General features: G+C 38.5%; 2 protein-coding genes across 5 annotated transcripts in view; one reads left to right on the top strand and one right to left on the bottom strand.

Annotated features, from left to right (window-relative positions):
- The window catches only part of LOC131688148 (protein boule), a 128,068-nt gene extending 116,598 nt beyond the window's left edge, over window positions 1-11,470 (bottom strand). For 2 of the 4 annotated variants that reach the window (XR_009305227.1, XM_058972311.1), the window contains exon 1: window positions 10,611-11,470. The gene's annotated coding sequence lies outside the window, so the exon portion shown is untranslated. The remainder of the gene's footprint in view (window positions 1-10,610) is intronic. The other 2 variants (XM_058972308.1, XM_058972312.1) reach the window with 2 other exon arrangements.
- The window catches only part of LOC131688150 (cuticle protein 16.5-like), a 115,272-nt gene continuing 98,935 nt past the window's right edge, over window positions 1,821-18,157 (top strand). The window contains exon 1 of the mRNA XM_058972315.1: window positions 1,821-1,895. Coding sequence (XP_058828298.1) covers window positions 1,893-1,895 — 3 coding nt within the window. The 5' untranslated portion in view covers window positions 1,821-1,892. The remainder of the gene's footprint in view (window positions 1,896-18,157) is intronic.

The raw sequence follows: 18,157 nt of genomic DNA, 5'->3' as shown, positions 1-18,157 counted from the left end.
GCTTGAAATAGATCATGAGTTGCCATCTCTGCGCAATTTGTGGAATTAAAGTGGTCCTCATAAACCTAATTAACACTTTAGAGTTCGCTACAGGCGATCATAAATCATCATGTTTATTATCTGCTAATTGATGAACAATTAGTACTGGAGATGAAATATACGACGATGGTTAGAATATAACAAAATAATCCCCAGGATAGAAGCACAGTGACTATGATCCCACCTTTATTCGAAAAAGTATTTCCAACAACGAAATCTCTGATTCATGAAGTTTCTCAACATCATTTTCGTTACCAACAACAATGAAACGACGAATCCACGTCAAATGCCTCGTGCATGCATTCTTACCGTTACGGCCATTGATACGTATATCATGTATCTGAATATCTTTCGTATCAAATGAAGTCAACCAAAGATTTTTTACATTTCTCGACAAACATATGATTACGGCCTAAAAGCCAACTGTCAAAATCCACTTTGAATGGAAATTCCGGACAAACCGTTACACGCCAATCACAGATGTTGGTAGTAAATGAAAGAGAAAAGTTTTCTCTTTCATAAACTGTTGTGAACTGTGTTCGACTAGTAACAGTTTGTCTGGAATTTCCATTCAAAGTGGATTTTGACAGTTGGCTTTTAGGCCGTAATCATATGTTTGTCGAGAATCTTGTCATTATTCTTGGGGACATAAAAGTACCTCTCATCCATCACTTAATTTATCTTGAGTTGTGGCAAATCTATTCAGACGAGTATCGAGATGAATGATTCTCGTTACTTATAATATCTTCTTGCGCAATCCAACTAACGTCTGTTTACCTGATAAAGTGAACTTCGAAAATACTTTCCGAAAGAATCTGCAGAAAGATAGAGCAAGTTGAGCAAATTGCCCCAATAACAACGATATTCCCGATAGGAATTCGAAAAAAAAACAAGGAAAGCAAATTTGATCTGTGCAAGATATCGATTACAAAGAAGTCGTTCGTTCTAATTGCCATTATCGTCAGCCAGTCCAGCGCCTGTATAGCGGCTGGTTGGTACAGAGAGAGAGGCACTCAATACGCAGAAATTAGGTTCCCTCTACAGTCTGTGCGCTTTTGCTAGGCTGCTATCTATAGGCATGTCATACATCGAAACTTCCATTTTCATCTTATACCGACAAGCGCAGCACGGTTGCTGCTGCTGCTGTCCGCCTGCCTTGGAATCAACCTACTATAATTGTACGTACAGGCACAATGTGATTTTTGCGTTTACTTTTATTGCGTTCTGTCATTTGTTGTTGCTCGCCCTCGGTATAAAATAAACACACACACTTACACACACTCACTCGTAAGCAGCCTGGGTCGTCTTTCTTATTTCGCCCGTATGCATACAGCCCCAATACATCGTACACATCGTGGGACAGACATCCATGTGCCCATTTGTCCGGGTCGAACCGAGAGGCGGCTCTATTTACACTAGAAAACTTTTCCTATTTGCTTTTTCGCAAACCGCAAGTGCAGCTTCGGGAGAACACACAAAAAACCTCAGCCTCCACTTAGAAGAGACACAATGGGATGTGTTGTGCTGGTATCAGCAATTCTGTATTTCGGGCAACATTGTAGAGATGCTTACCAATATTCTCGTTTTATCATTTTCTCTCTGTCCGTTAGTGAGAACAGTGATGCCACACCGATTTTGGTGCGGAGCGTTTCGCGCATTGAGCTGTAGTGTTATAATAAGCAAACTAATCTTTTGTAAATTTCTGGGTGAATCTAGCTATCGTTATTTGGCCAGCTGTCGGTTTTATCTACTTGAACTTTAATATGCGTTGCTTTGTGATGATGATTTTGGAAGATAGCACACTGACTTTATCATGTTTGACTGCTGATTATGTAATAGGAGTTGCTTAGAAAATGGTAAGTTGGAATTCTCACCAATCCGATCCAAATTAAAACCTCAACAGCATGACATACACTATTTCCGGTCACCCTCCGGGTAGGTGGACGCAGAGTGTTGACGCTTCATCTACTTAGAGGAAGGACGACGTTTCATCAGACTCTTCCATAGGTGTCACGGAGTTGGTGGTTTCGAAGGGTGTATAGTCTAGGATTCACTTCAAGCAAACAATGAGACTTGTAAAGCATAGTTTATTATGTAGTTTTTCAATTAGACTTCGAGTATACGAGCACTCAAAAAAGAAAAGATTTTTTTAGTCTTTACAGTTTTTTAAACTCTGGGTAGCCGGTTACCGAGAGTATTCTGTGTTTCATAAACAAAAGCAATTGAACCCCAAACAGCTGACAGTGTTGCCTAGAAAAGGTAATCTTCTCAGCGTAAATGACGGGGTCACTATTTATTGCAATAGTATTAAAACAAATTTCATTATTTTTTCTCTACGATATTGGAAAACCACCGAGTGATAACATAGACATATAGTTAGGATAGCGCGATATGTTATGAATCAAGGAAAAAATCTATTCTTTGGATCGGATTATTTGTAAAATACGCGTATATGAGCGATAATAGCGTCAGTTGAAGAGAAGTACAAGGTGTTGATAACTGGATGCAGGGGCTCGTTGTTTCCTGGATAGAATATTTCCACGAATATAAGTCTTTGACAGGTTTTACATTCAAATAACTAAGATTTAATTCAGTTAAACGCAAAGTTCATATGGCTATTTAATGCTGTGTTGATTCTACAATTTTAAGTCGCTAGAGCTGGTGGTCCTTCGTCTAGCTAAACTATCGAGAGTTTGGAGCAGATTCTGGAGTAGATACACAATAAATCTCGACAGTCGAGGAAAGTGGCAGCCTCAAAGAAACAAGAAAGATTATCCAAATTTCTATCCTGCCTAATTAATCGAACGTGTGAACGGTGCAACAAAATTAAAAAAAAATATGAATGTACTTTTAAAAGGGATCTGCTAAAGATTGTAGGTTTAGTCAAATACATCACAAAACCACGTTTTATCAGTTTTATATTCCCTCAAAATCTTAATTTATAGCAAAAATATTTTTTTCAAGACTTTCGGCTCTAAAAAGCTTTCAGCGCGATCATTTTTCAACCGATTTAAATTTTTTTTTTGTGTTCTGAAAAGAATAAGAAATGACCTTTCCAACGCTATGCAATGATTTGTTCGTTTTTTTAAAATACTTTTCGGCTTTGAGACAACTACAAAATTTTCTGAAGCGAGAGCGACTCGAGGTCCGAAGGATTCCCTTTGAAGGATCCCCCGCGGGTCCGAAGAATACCATCCGCCAATCCGACCTACTAGACTGAGGCGCAAATTTGTTTCGCTGATCTCCCGTTTGCCTGAAAGTTGCAAGTTTTGCTCTTCTCTACCGGTCACCATCTACGCCTTCTCTCCCCTGTCCTTGATACAACTACTTCTACACCGATTTTGGAAATGACTAAGCATAAGTATCCGATAAAAAATCAAATTTGTATTCCGTATTCCTAGTTTTAAGATAGTTGTAATTTCTACTCTTTGTTAAAACTATTGTCCCCCATCTTGTAAATAGAATTGTATCCCTAGTTTTAAAACATCTGTGAAATTTTTAATAAATATTTGTTCCCCCTTTTGTGTACCAAACTATATTGTTAGTTTTAAGATAACTGTAAATATTTCCTAAAAACTATTACTATTGAATTCCTTGTTTTAAAATTTTTCATAAAAAAAAATCTTTTGCCCCCTCTCTTATATATAGAATTTTTTTTTTCTAGTCTTAAGATAGCTGTAAATTTTTTCTCTTTTATAAAAAAAAATATTTCAACATTGTAACCTCCTAGTTTTAAGATATTCAAAATGTAAAAACAAAAGAATTCGGCACCGCCAAGCTAACGCATTTGTGCCTATCAAATAAACGAAATGGAAAAAAAAAAACTACAAAATTTAAATTATTTTGAGATTTTTTTTATGAAAAATATGATAGTTGCTATGCAATTTCCATGAAAAAATCACAAAATAATATTTGATTCAATATTGTCGTCCAAAACGGCATAGAATTTTTAACCAAGAACCTAATATCCAAGGTCATTTCTTCTCCTTTCCATAACACTCAAACATTAAATTAAATTAAAAATCGATTGAAAAATGACAGCGTAGATTTTTTTTTTAGTGCCGATAGTCCCGAAAAATAGTATTCTTGCTATAAATCAAGATTTTGAGGGTATTCAAGATTTATCATACATTATTTTGAATCGCATTTGATGAGATTTCGTCGCTGTTGTGCTATCTTATGACAAGCGCCATTTTGCACATTTCGAGAAAAACAATTTTAAAAGTTTGAGATTGAATATCTTGAAACTTATAAATGGTATAAATAATTCAAAGAAGACAATTGATGCCTTTATCTATTCTGTATTAACCTCTCAACTATTGGGAAGATCGGTTGACTATGTTGTGAGTTTTTACTATAAATGTAAACAAAAGTCGCGCTCATACGTGTCATAGGTGTGTTTTGACAAAATTTGTATGGCGTGTTATAATCGTGCATGGAAAATTTTCCATAGAAAAAAATCATCAACTATTAACTTTTATTCATATCTTTAGCTTCATTTGAACTATAAATAATTGGTGAGATGCATTTTGAAGGAAATGAGTCAGGGAATCTAGAAAAAAATTGTTATTTTTGGTTACAGTGTTGCTAAATATGCTATATTTCCAGTTTAAAACTTAAATTGCATTTATCTCACAGTTCGTGCATTTTTGTTTTGAACATGATTATGCCATTGTGTTTCTTAGATAGTTTTACATATAAAAACATCTTATACATCAAAATAATTTGAGCCAATCCCCAGACACAGTCATTTGAAGCAAAAAATTAAATATTTCTCAGTACGTTTCTCGCTATATCTCAGTGACCAATCAGAATGTCAAAATTCTGTAAACGCCACTTTGTAGAGATTTTTTTAGACTAGTAATGTGGCATATCTAACTCAGTTTACCCTAAAATGGCGTTTGTCATAAGATAGCACAACAACGACGATTTACAACCTATACTAGCTCATTTGAAAAGTACACAATTACTGTAACAGCATGTAATCATTAAATTTAGTAACATTTGATGTTTGATATGTCCAAAATATTTTCCTGCAGTTGCAAGCGTGATTGTTTTTCTTGTTTTGATTTTCATATATTATATTTGTTTTACAGACCAAGCAAGATCTCAGTGTAATTGTACACCACGTTCAGGCATATGGTCCTCTGGGTGTGCGATCAAAATCCGAAGATATTTATGTTAAATATACTTGAGAATCCTGACTCGTTACCAGGGTAGTCTATTCAAACCAACGTTTTGATGTAACTGCCATAGCTTGGAATAATGCAGCTGTGACAAGAAGGAACCTTATATATCTCTGACCTAACTGAGTCGATTTTAGTTTCAAGCGACAACATTAACATGCAGCGTTTTCAATTCATTTCGTTGGATTTTTATCTTTTTCGGTCGTCGGAGCTGTTTAGGCTTTTTCTTCTTTATGTTTAGCACTAATTAACCGATTTAGCCAATTTTCTCTATCATTATTTCAGAAAGCTAGTAAAGGCGTTAAAACCGACGCTCATTAGCCAGGACAGGGCTAAATACCTTTGTCCCATCCTAGGAGCTTGAGATCAAAGGAGTGACATCAACCCTCTTAGCCAAGTCGATTCCAACGATTTACCAAACCCCCACCAAATCGAAACGTTTGGTACGGTTGTCAACATTTTTTTCTTATTCAAGGTTAAAATTAATTCGCTGAGCGAATTCTTCATTAAATGAATAATTTGATTACCGCATAGTTACGGATCTTCACTTTGTACGCTGCACAGTTAACCTGGCCGCATTGATTGTGTCACATTCCATATGTAACATAGAAAATCGCTTTTTAAATCGATAACTGTGTGGCTCTGCGTGACTGAAAATATTTTTTTAGTACTCAATGAATGCATAAATAAATCTTAACATCGCACAAAAGATCCCTTTTCACCTTGTCTTAAACAAGAATCAGTGACCGTAAGTGCCAGCGAAATTTGATGGCTGTATTTTGATCGACGGTTAAATCTAAGCACAAACTGTTTTCAAACCAATTCCGGGGCTCAAATTCTTCAAGAGAAACTGAAGATTGAGAGAGCAGTCGGCAGCGATATTTGTCGCATGAAGAATTAGTGAAAAAACTGAAGTTTTCTGAATAATTTTGTAAAATAAAATTGATTTTTGTAAAGTACAAGAACCTTTGCGAGTATTTTTTTTGGTGGAAGGAAGACTTAAGCAAATACACGCATTTCTGTATGATCCAGCATTTCACTGTTGCTAGTAATGAAAATAGAAACCTTCCCGACACTGTTGCAAATTTTCTGCCAGATTATCAACTCATCGGCAAATTTTCTCACAAAAGGGAATTTTAATGTCTTAGTAATCCTTCAGCGACCATTGGCAACATAAATCATCTTGCCCAGAAGCTGTTTGAAATCGTCCATAATGATGCATAAGTTTAATTTGGTCAGCATCTATCATGTGGCTTTCGAGTCCGGGTTTTGCTTAGCGGTCCGGTTCAAAAACCTTCCGGAATGCGCACATTTCGAGCTGTACTGCTTACACAGAAGAATTTGTTCTCCACAACCATGTTCAAAAATCCTGGATTTAAATGAAAATCTTCATGGACTTCTGACACAATTGCCGGGCCACTGTACAGCTTCAACGCCTGGATAAGAGTTTTCGGGAAACACTTTCTGTTTCAATACGATAGTTTTGGCTATTTTTTATTTTTTATGCGATCCTCGTATTCGACCATAAAAGATATGGAAATCTTTTGTGTTGAATTAAATTGCTCCGTATTTTTGCAACTCGTAGCAATTTGAGAAAACATCAAGCTTATTTAAAAATTTTACACAGTACTTCAATATAAATACTTTGTGAACCATTTCTGTCAAACGCTTCTAGAACTGAAGCAGAGCTAAATCCTAATAAGAGGAATTCCACGAAGAAAGATCCGTCCGAAAATCTTTAAAATCGTGACAGACCATCTTGGATTCCGATGAAACTTTACATAATTCACCGGCATGGAAGACTAAACATATTCCACAATCAGTAAGAATATTTTGACTCAAGATCAATTTTTTAAAAGGGCGATTTAAAATGACATTCATACGTGCATTAGTTTCAATTTTTTTGTTCGATTACTGTATTTTATACAGCTAAACTTCCTGAGAACGAGTTACAGAGAATGAATATTTCTGTACGAAAAAAATATACACTGAAAAAAATGTGTCATTTTTCATAAAAACAAAAATTTGAATTAAAAATTTAGATTGCAAAAAACCCATTTTTCCTAATTTTTTATATTTTGCCTGCAAAAACCCAAAGAGAAAAGGAATATTTTGAATATGATTATATGATGGAGAACTTATCGGTAAAAAAGTTTTTCTAACAATAACTAAAAAATTATTATTATTTGTTTTTAAATTTCATACTGATTGACATACAAAACTGTAATTTTATTACAGAATACAATTCTAAGTATCGTTTTAAATCAAAATGCATTTAACAAAAATCCTCCAAAATGCGATAGATTTCGAGATATTTGGAATTTTGTTCCAACATAAACAGTTAATTCGTGTGATTATGCCCTTTTTAAAAGTTATTCGTGTTACCCCACCATAAAATGTCAAAAATGTAATCTTGATCGTTTTAAAAATGTAAAAGAAACTTTTTCAGTGTATTTGGATCATGGAGAAGCTTTCAATAAAGAAGTTTTCCTAACAACTTTTGACATATTTTTTATAATTCATGCTATTTGTAATTTTATTTTTGAATATGATTCTAAACGCCATTTTGAATCAAAATGATAACAACTAAACATTTCTGAAATGTAGTAGTTCTCGAGATATTTTAATAATTATTTTAACAGCACAATTATTTTGTTCTATTATGACCTTTCATAAGTTATTCGCAATTCTCCATCAACAACAATAAGTTTTTCAAAAGGTCCATAAAATTTCCTATAGCTTTCTCTTTGACATCAAGGCGTTATTGTAACCCATTTGAAGTGACAACCGTGGACATCATTCGGCACTTCGTCGAAGTCCTTAATAATAACTTCATCGACCACTGGTAGGCGTCTGCAGAAAATTAAGGAGATACTCGTAAAGTAGAACGATTGCCCGAACTGGAAGGAACAGAAAGTCCTGTCCCGATTGCGTACCGGACACACGAAGACCACCCATGACCACACATTCTGCACCATATACGAGACCAGGTCAACGGTGTAAAGCGGACCCTACACGTGCAGATAAATCACATATTGATCAATATATTGATGGTGTAAGGTCATCAATATATTGATGGTGTAAGGTCATCTTAAACATATTGATTCTGTAGAATTTAAATGGGATTGATGGATTGAAGCAGTCTTGTCAATATATTTATTGACAATATTTCTGTCTCGTGTAGGGTCCGCTTAAGACATCCTCTCCAACTGCCTCGAGCTCCAGGATCTCCGAGTAAGACACAACGGGATGTTGTGTCTTAAGCGGACACTACACGAGCAGAAATATTGACAATAAATCATTTATTGATCAATATATTGGTGGTGTAAGGTCGTCTTGAAAATATTGATTCTGTAGAATTTAAATGGGATTGATGGATTGAAGCAGTCTTGTCAATATATTTATTGACAATATTTCTGTCTCGTGTAGGGTCCGCTTTACTCGGAGATCCTGGAGCTCGAAGCGGGATGCCCTTAATTCGAGACGCCCTGGCCAACGACCCCGTAAGGTAAGAAATCGTCCTAAACCTTTTTAAAGACGCCGGTCTCTTCGATAAGATCTAAGTAGAAACCCACCACGATCACACTAACAATGAGCATGCACAATGAAATTAATGCACGTAAAATGTCTACGCCCTTTTAAAAAATTGCTCTTGTATCAAAACATTGCAATTGTTAGAGAAACTCAAGGAAGTTCATAAACCGAACTCAACTTCAAAGTTTCGTTCGAATCGACGATGGTCATATTTTGTGGTCGGCCGGTTTCTCATGGAATCCCTCTAATACAAAGAATATGTTTCATCATTTTTAAATTAATTCGCAATCATTCTAAATACTTTTGAGAGATTAGGTTTTCCAGCGATTGGGTTGACACTTATTAGAATACATTTATCTTGAACAAAAATAATAAAATGAACATGTTAGGAAAGATTTTAATAGAAGACGGTGTCAAAAATTCACTCTACGCGATTGTTCTTTATCGCATTTTTATAAGTCCATTTTCATGACATTTTTTGCGATTTTCTATTAAAAAGTCTGCCATTTCACGAAAAATCCAAATACCGAAAGAATCCTGCATTGTATGTCGCTTGCCATTGCCCCAAGGATTCGAAAAATCTCTGGTTTTAGGCTTTGAGTCAATAATTACGCAAGATGGGTTTCCGGCCGTGGACCCTTTCCCAAAAAAACCGGCCAGAGGGAAAATGTTGCGCAGTGGCCACCCGAATAGAAATATACAGTGACAAAACCATGATTTTCACTGTGACAGTACAGTAATTTTACAATAATTTACAGTAAGTTTTAGTGTTATGCTACAATACAAAAACAATAAACTTTAACGTTTTTACAGTAAATTTCAATGTAAAATAGACTTTTACAGTGAAAAAGGGGGGTGGTTATGTATCTTAACAGTAAAAAAATAATTTTTCTCCATAAATTTTTTTCTCGAGAACAGTAAAACTGAATGTGAATGCGCTGTATCAGTTCTTTGCTGAACAGTAAAATTTATTGTTACATGAAATTTAATTGTAAATCTACTGTGAGAACTTGGCATCGAACAATGTTGAAACAGTAATAACTATAATATTTATTGTTTTATGATTGTTTGTAAGGTAAATGCTATTGTAAAATTCTATCCGGGCATCTGGTGATGATTTTCTTCTAGCTATTACTTTTTACACATTATCATTAGCATTATAAACACTATTTTAGAGGATCTCAATTCTGCTTCATTACGCCAAGGTAAATTTTCTTAATGTACTTGTAACCCTTTAAATACATAAAATGATCACCATTTTTTAACTGAAATTTCTAAAGAGTGTATTTTCCGTGTATTCAATTTTTTTTGTGGTCCACCGATAAAATTATAAAGTGCCCAATTGAAACACCGAGTGCACTAAAATGGAGAAAACCATTTGCAGAACACATACAAAATTGCATAACTAAAACGGAGATCAACTTAACAGTAAAAATTTGATATAAACAATCAATAAATAACAAGGAACTGTTCTTCCCAAAAACAATCGATTTCGTTCATCTCAATATTTCCCCCATATTTCTGACCACACTGCCATTCACTGGCCATGTCCTATGCATTTAAGGGAGAGCGAAGAATAGGCTCGTGTTTTTTGCACACCGAATCGAGAAGCTAATTTAATGTGTAAGTGCTTCTTCTCTCGTGTACTTTCTGTGGCTGTGCGCGCTGCTGCTGATATGTACTTCTGATACAAAAGTAGCCTGCCTTCGCGGTATGAGTGAGAGAAAATTATCAATTTCATGCAGATTTTTTCACATCACAATTTTCCCTAAATTCTATTAGAGCTAATTGCGAAAATTCAAATGTCACATTATTACGCTGCACGATTCCGTCGTTCCGGGAAAAACCTACCTTTTGCTCAGCGGTCGTTTTGAAAAAAAAAAATTCCCTGCTTCGTTCACAGTCGATTAACAGGCAATCCTGAGGAAATACTGCAGCCGATAACACGGAAAACACACTGCTTTTCGATTCAATTGAACAACTTTTATGCTGCTACAACCAACCACCGACTGACGGGCTGGGGCACAATTTTTTTTGACTGAAATTTTTGCACACCAAAAACGCTGTATTTGTATGTATTGATAGCGATATAATTTTCTCGAATCCTTTCTTGCCAAGATGTAAGCATAGGCACACAAAAGAAGACTGAATTGAAACCGAACTCAATCGAACCGAAAAATCTCTCCTCTTGGTAGGAATTCTTTTTTTTTCTTTACTTCAACCTCGTAACAGAATATATTTTCACTGCACTATCGCGAACTCAGATCGTGACACCCAACGCACAGGTGACCGTTTAACACCTGAAAAACACCAAATCAACACCGAAAGTGAACAATTTTCCACCGATTCGTGACGGTGCTACGGGAAAAACACACCTTTTCGATCGAATTTTTGCCACTTTTTGCGACCAGACGACACATCCACGACCACGGATCGCGCGACCAAAATTGTGTGCTCCGAAGAAGGGCAGGCGTGCGAAAAAAAATATATATATATTAAACTGGTTCTTCTATCACACTTTTCCGCTTTGAGCTTTTCTCGCTTCTGCTTTGCCTTCCTAATTCGCCCTTGTTTGCTGCTCACAGACTGGATGCGTTTTGATGTGCGACTGAACTAGACACGGCACTGACTGGTTGATGTATGACAATAGGGTTTGGACTCTACACACTTTCTAGCACCCGCGGCTGCTGCTGCTGCTACTGCACATCGGCTGTGTGGTGGAATGAAGCTGAGCGAATCGCTTGCTTGCTCGAATTCATTTTCGGCGGTGAACTAGATTGGGGTTCACTCTACACAACCCCTGCCGCAGCTGGTGGGATGGGTTTAGTTCGTCCTTTTCGATGGAATTGTTTCGTTTCGTTATGTGGGTAAAATCTTTGGCGGCAAAATTCCGATCACGATAACAAAAAACTTACTACATTGAAGGCAAACATTACTTGGATTTTCAGGTCTAGATCACTAATGACTAATCAAAATCGCTTTGACCACTTTCGCCACACACGATAATTTTGAAACCCAATATAGGGTTGCCACCCCTCTGGGTTTGACTAGGAGATTCCGGTTTTTTGGTGCGGTTTCCAGGTCTCCGGGGTTTAAGAATAGGTAGACCTGGAAGGACGACAGATAATTTTAACTTTTTTAGTAGTTTTAGTTATTTTTACATATATTTAAAAAGTATAAGTGGTGCTATCGATAACGCCGGATATCCACTTCTAAGGAACCTCCCACCGGCGTGTAAAAGAGCCTTCCTCCAATGCTACAACCGAACTTGGGAGGGTGGGCCCCTCCCGGAGTTGTGCCAAACGACTCTCGTCGTTCCGATCCCCGAAAGGGTTAAGGGGACCCGACGACCAAAGACTTTTGTCCCAGTAGCCTGTACCGGAATCGAACGGATAGTCAACAGAAGGCTAATCACAACCCTTGAGCAACGCCAGGTACTGAATCACCAGCAACTTGCCTTCCGGGAAGGCAAGGGCACAGAGTCCAACCAAGCATCTCTAGGGGAAACCCTAGACCAGGCAGAGCAGGACGGCCTAACACCGACATAGCCGCGCTAGATATAGACAAGGCTTACAACACCGTATGGCGGAGGGCGTGCTCCGGCAGCTCGATCGCTGGGGAATCCGTGGAAACCTCTGTCATTACATACAACGTTTCCTCGGACACCGCCGATTCCAGGTCAGAGTCGGTGGCAGCGAATCCGGAATATTCTCAGAAGAAAACGGAGTACACAGGGATTTGTCCTGTCGGTCATTCTTTTGCTCATTAGTATCCCAACAAACAATTTGGCTGGATAATGGCTTAAACAGCTCTTGTTCAGCTTATTCTCGCTGGTTAAAGGCTTGTTCATCTTTCGTTGTTTGTTGGAATGGAGAAGATATACGCAGCCTCCCCAAAGGGATCTTCATATTCATTTACGAGGATGACATCGTGCTAGTCGCGACTGGGAAGATCAAAGGCCGTACCCGAATAAAATTGTAAACTGCAGTTAACGTCGTATGCATGTGGATAACTTCCGTCGGTTTTCGAATATCCAAGAACTGCTATACTGACATATGCACAACCCACCATCGAGCCACCGACCGGCCTATCCGGATAATGGACACCCCAATCTCCTACAGAAAGGAGCCGAAACTACTCGAGATCACAGCGGACAGGAAAGATTCCTTCGCTCCTAACTTCCAGAAATTGAAGACCGACTGCGCCAATGGGAAAAGGCTGGGGCAGACGATAAGCGCGCGCCACCCGAAGCACAACCGAAATATGGCACTTACCATCATACAAGCGCTAATTCAAAGTTGAATTTATTACGTCATCGAGATTACAGGGGAAACTCGCAGGAATGAACACCACATTGGCCCCTCTGGATCACGGGTCCATCCAAACTGCATCAAAACTACTGTGGACTGGGCGTCCACCAGCCGAAAGCGCATGCGTCGAGGCAGGCGTCCTTCCATTTTTGTGGATGATGGCATGGGGGCCCTCCGGCGGGCGATGTTCGAATCATACTCGGATCTACACCAACGGATCCAGGAAGGATGGTGAGGTCGAAGTTGAAGTCCGCAACGGTGGGACAGGTTCATCCCTCCACCTCCTGACAGAGTGCTCGGTCTTTTTCGCCGAAGCCGCAGCCACCACCCTGGCACTGTCTCGAAAACCACAAGACACAGCAACCACGATCTTCACCGACTCTCTCTCAGTACTCCGCGCGCTTGAGAGCGGACAGTTCCGATACCCCTTTGGCCACACCATCGATATGAATGCCGATCCACTCGGGGATCCACCACACTATGCTGGATCCCGGAGCACTGAAGCATATAGGCGAACATCTAAGCAGACCATCTGGCAGCGCTGCCTCTGAGAACCAAGGCGACCCTAATCAAGAAAGTGACAGCCGTGGACATTATTCGGCACTTCGTCGAAGTCCTTAACAATAACTTCATCGACCACTGGCAGGCGTCTCACGGACATCTGCAGAAAATTGAGTAGAACGACCGCCCAAACTGTAAGGAACAGTGAGTCCAGTCCCGATTGCGAACCGGACGCGCGAAGACCACGCACGACTACACAATCTGCACCACATGTGGGACCAGGACAATACTGGAACACTTCTTTCCTAACTATCTCGAGCTCCAGGATCTTCGGGTAAGACATGACATCCCGCCCTCAATATGCGACGCCCTGCCAACGACCTCGTAAGGTTAGATATCGCCCCAAACTTCCTTAAAGACGCTGGTCTTTACGACAACATATAAGTAGAAACCCACCACGACCAGACTAACAATGGGCACTCTGCCACACCCCTCGCCGGTGCAGGAGAGGTCGCCAATGGCCCAACAAGACCACACAAGAGGAACTCAAATTCAAAACCCAGAGGTGAATACACCCCCCACCCGCTTCCGGGATGGGGAAGTCGCCCGTAGTCTGACCCCCTATCTGTACTAAATAAAACCTGTAATGGGCCCCCGGCCACTCCCTTCCGGTATCGGAGAGGTCGTCTATGACTCAGCACAACCAGACACAGTACAGACACAGGAGCCACTCGAGTGCACTCGCTTCCCCCGGGCTACCTACAAGAGACCCAGCGATACCATGCAGCTCTCATTATGGAGCATCCGACGAAAGTGCTTAGCTCTTCGCCACAGTTAATCACAAAGGAGAACGAAGCAGATAGGACAACAGATTCACCTGCGGTGCGTTACTGTGTTACTGCGGAGTGAGTTGACCGGGCGATTGATCGCCCTGTCGCTAGGCAGGTTGCAAAAATCGACCCATGCTCACCTTCCTAGCTAATCGAAAAAAAACCGCTTCCGGAGCAGCTAAGAACATACAGAGAGAACACGGACGTTGTAGTCCCGGCCAGTCGGAAGAAACCGTCACTTTTCCGCCCAACATCAGCAACAGATCGACGATCAGGATTCGGTGCAACGAGGGAAGCTGCCGTGAAGGACGAGGCATAAAGGCTAGTTTACAGTTCGAAAAACGTATCACGGAATTTGGGTCCCTGTGTATATTAAATGAAGCTCGGGATTTCAAATTCAGTGACGGGAAATGAGACTACACGCTCATTGAAAATAACTCAAAAGTGAGTGACCAGCCACTCAATTCCATAAAAAGTGCACATGGTCAAAAATTGAGTTTTCCTCACTTACTCAGGTTTGAGTACGGGTACAAAATGTCAATTTTGAGTACTTTTTACGCAAAGACAAAATTTGAAATTTAACCGATCTGTATTTTTAATGATACTAACAAACGCATTAATCTGTATATAAAATTCCACTTACCTGTATCTCTAGTTGTTAATACGATGCTTATAAATTTATTCCGAGGTCCTTTCTCCTTTTTCCTGTAAATAGGATCTCGTGCTACTGGATATGCAAAATAATAAAGTATGTTATTTTAAAAAAGAAACCACACTTGCGAAAACTTACCTTTTAGTTTTCCGAATGTTTCTTCGTTGATTCTTTTGCTGTTGAATCAACTTTTGAAACTATTTTCAATTTTTTGTGTGCGGGCTGTTCCACTTCGTGCACCAGTAAGTTTTTTTTTCACTCAAATAGTTGATAATTTCATGGTTACTCCAGAGTTCAGTCAATTCTACTCAAATCGATACTCATTTTTTGACAGTTTGCCCCGATTTTTGAAATTGAGTAGTGGAAACTCAAATTTTGAGTAGTTTTGAATGAGCGTGTACACAAAAATGACAGTTTTCCTGAACTGTAAACCCAACCGCGGGAAACATCACGGGGTTTTAAAACTCTCCACACAGAAATCCGGCCGGGAACAATTCGACACAAATTGTTTCCGACGGGGAAAATTGACCTTTTTTCAGGTTTAAAATTCAGTGCTATTTTGATACTGTTGGTGTTTTTTAGAAGCAACAAAAATTTTAGTTTTGACAGTTTGGAGAGATCTCGGCGGGAAATTTTCCCTGATCAAATCCCGACACAAATCCCGTGCAAAATCCAGTGACCCATTTTCCGAACTGTAAACTAGCCTTAAGGTACATCTGTTAGAGACTTACTAAAAATAATTTTTGGAGTACATTATTTATATCGTGTGAGAATCAAAGTCCGTAAAGATTAAAATATTCATTGAATTCATTTGAAAGGAGTCAATTGCGGTTCTAAACAGTATTTTCATAGTCCTTTTTGTTCATTATACCGAAAACGAAACATAAGAAAGCGTTGCAAAAACATTGCGGAAAATGATAGCCAATTAGATCAATAAATGAAGAATAAAAACCTTCTTTTATTACATAAACCAATAAAACTCATATTACTAAATATAGCAAAATATATGTTCAACCCTTGAAACCTCAGATTAAATTTTATTTGATTTTCTACGAAAATGTAAATACGTCCTCGATTGACACTATCTGTCGTACTTAACAATGAATTCAGCAACATATGCTAACATTTTCTACAGTCATCGCAGCAAAAGGATAAGGATCATGGTAGTTAAAAAGGTGTGGTTCTAGTAATGCAATTCTATGAAATAATTTTTGTTTTTCACGTTTTGCGGAAAAATGTTTGACGACTGAAGATATTTAACATCAACATGCTACAATTAAGTCTGTACCGGTAGTTTAAAAATCTCTTCAATCAGTACTCTTTTCTATAAAATTCTGTACCGGATTCTGTACCCAAACAATAACAAAGTTGTTTATTAAAAAAATCATTTTTCTTATACTGATATTTCCCTCGAGGAAATCAAACCAGAAATTCTGACTCGGAATCGGTTGTTTTATTTGAACTAGAATTCCGCAAGACACCAGTCAGAATTCCGGATGAGTTTGACTGGATAATGTCAATATCAACTCCAGCTCAAATTCTCCCCGCCATTTTGTTTGCAACCTAATGCCGCTGTCAGAGTGCCGGCGAGAAGCTGAGCATTACCATGCATTCGGATGCGAGAAATCTGCTTGCAGCAAATCAAATGGAGTATGTCAAAGTATACTTAGACACCCCGCTCGGCTTTCACTATGAAAGGGCGAAAATGGAATGATTTTCCTGGAAGCAGGTTTCTCGCATATCGCATTCTAATGTCAGCTACAGTTCAAGCTCAGTCAGTACCAGCTCCACTTCATCTTCCGACGTTTACCTTACTGGGATGAATCGCAGTGTTAAATTATTTTACCTTGCTTCCATATAAAAAAATCTGTACCAAACTGCACTTTTTAACAAAATTTTTTAATCTGTACCGTACAGAATATGTACCAAAAACACTTCAAAAATCTGTACGTGTGGCATCACTGCTTACCAGCTCTTTAAGACTGGCCTATTGGCGATTCTACGTTGAAACCGCTCGCAGATAGCGCTGGAAGGAAAGTGTTGCTGATTTTATTCTGTTCTGTCATAGTGCATATATTTTCTGTAAACATTGGTAAAAAATGACTTTTAAACACCAAATTACCGATCAATTTGTTGATAATTGTTTATGAAAATGGAGGAAAATCATCATTTTATCAGATGATGAGTAAACATCTTGCGAAAAGAGTGTAAAACATAGTGGTTTCTAATATTATTCGCAGAGCTATATGCGCGCTGTTTCGAAATGTAATTTGTTGAGCACCGTAGATGCCGCAACAGCATTTCCCGTTCGTCCTAAGTTAAGTTAAACCTTCATGAGATGGTGTAAATTCATGAAACTCTCCAGATCACGCGAGGAAAGAGTATATCCGGCTAATAGGAAAGTGTCAGCTTTGTATCATGCACAGCCGATCCTTCTCTCCGATAGTCTTCACTGAATCTCCTACGTAGTTCAAAATATAAAGGAGTTTGACATTGGTGCTGATTGGGTCTCGGTTTCGAGTTGGAGCTTTATTTATGGAACGATTTTTTATAACCACAATAATACCCCGATTACATTTCGAAGAAATGTATGAGTCAAATAGTTACAAATAGCTGTACTTTCAGAATAATTGCAAATAAAACTAAATTTCTTACTCGTTTCATTCATATTTTGGCAGTGGTTAGCTTTTTCCGAGAAGATAATGAAGATTTTGTTGTAAGCTACGACTCACTTACGGGTGAAAAAAAGCAAATTGTATCACTTTGCCAGTTCATGAGCTGAATCATAGGTGTCGCATGACTAATTTTGGTTTTGCCGCAAATCGTCAATATGCGGATCTAAAGTAGACATTTGGGACTATTCCACGTAGACCGAAATTCGAGATTTTTTGACACCCCCAGCAACACTCAACGTTATCGACGCTTGCATAAAATTGTGTAACCACACATCAGAAAATGGTATCAACGTTGTCTGCACATTAACGCTTTGACCACGTAATAATGAAACTAAAATCATCTCTACCGATTACTTGCGCTTGTACACATTTTAGAAGAGGTTTAATTTAGCGTTTATCTGGTCGTTTTCTTTGCTTGGCCGATGAGGTT

Source organism: Topomyia yanbarensis, chromosome 3 (genome assembly GCF_030247195.1).
Source record: "Topomyia yanbarensis strain Yona2022 chromosome 3, ASM3024719v1, whole genome shotgun sequence".
NCBI lineage: Eukaryota > Metazoa > Arthropoda > Insecta > Diptera > Culicidae > Topomyia > Topomyia yanbarensis.
Note: the sequence above shows the minus strand (reverse complement) of the source record. Positions and strands in the feature narration are given on the sequence as shown.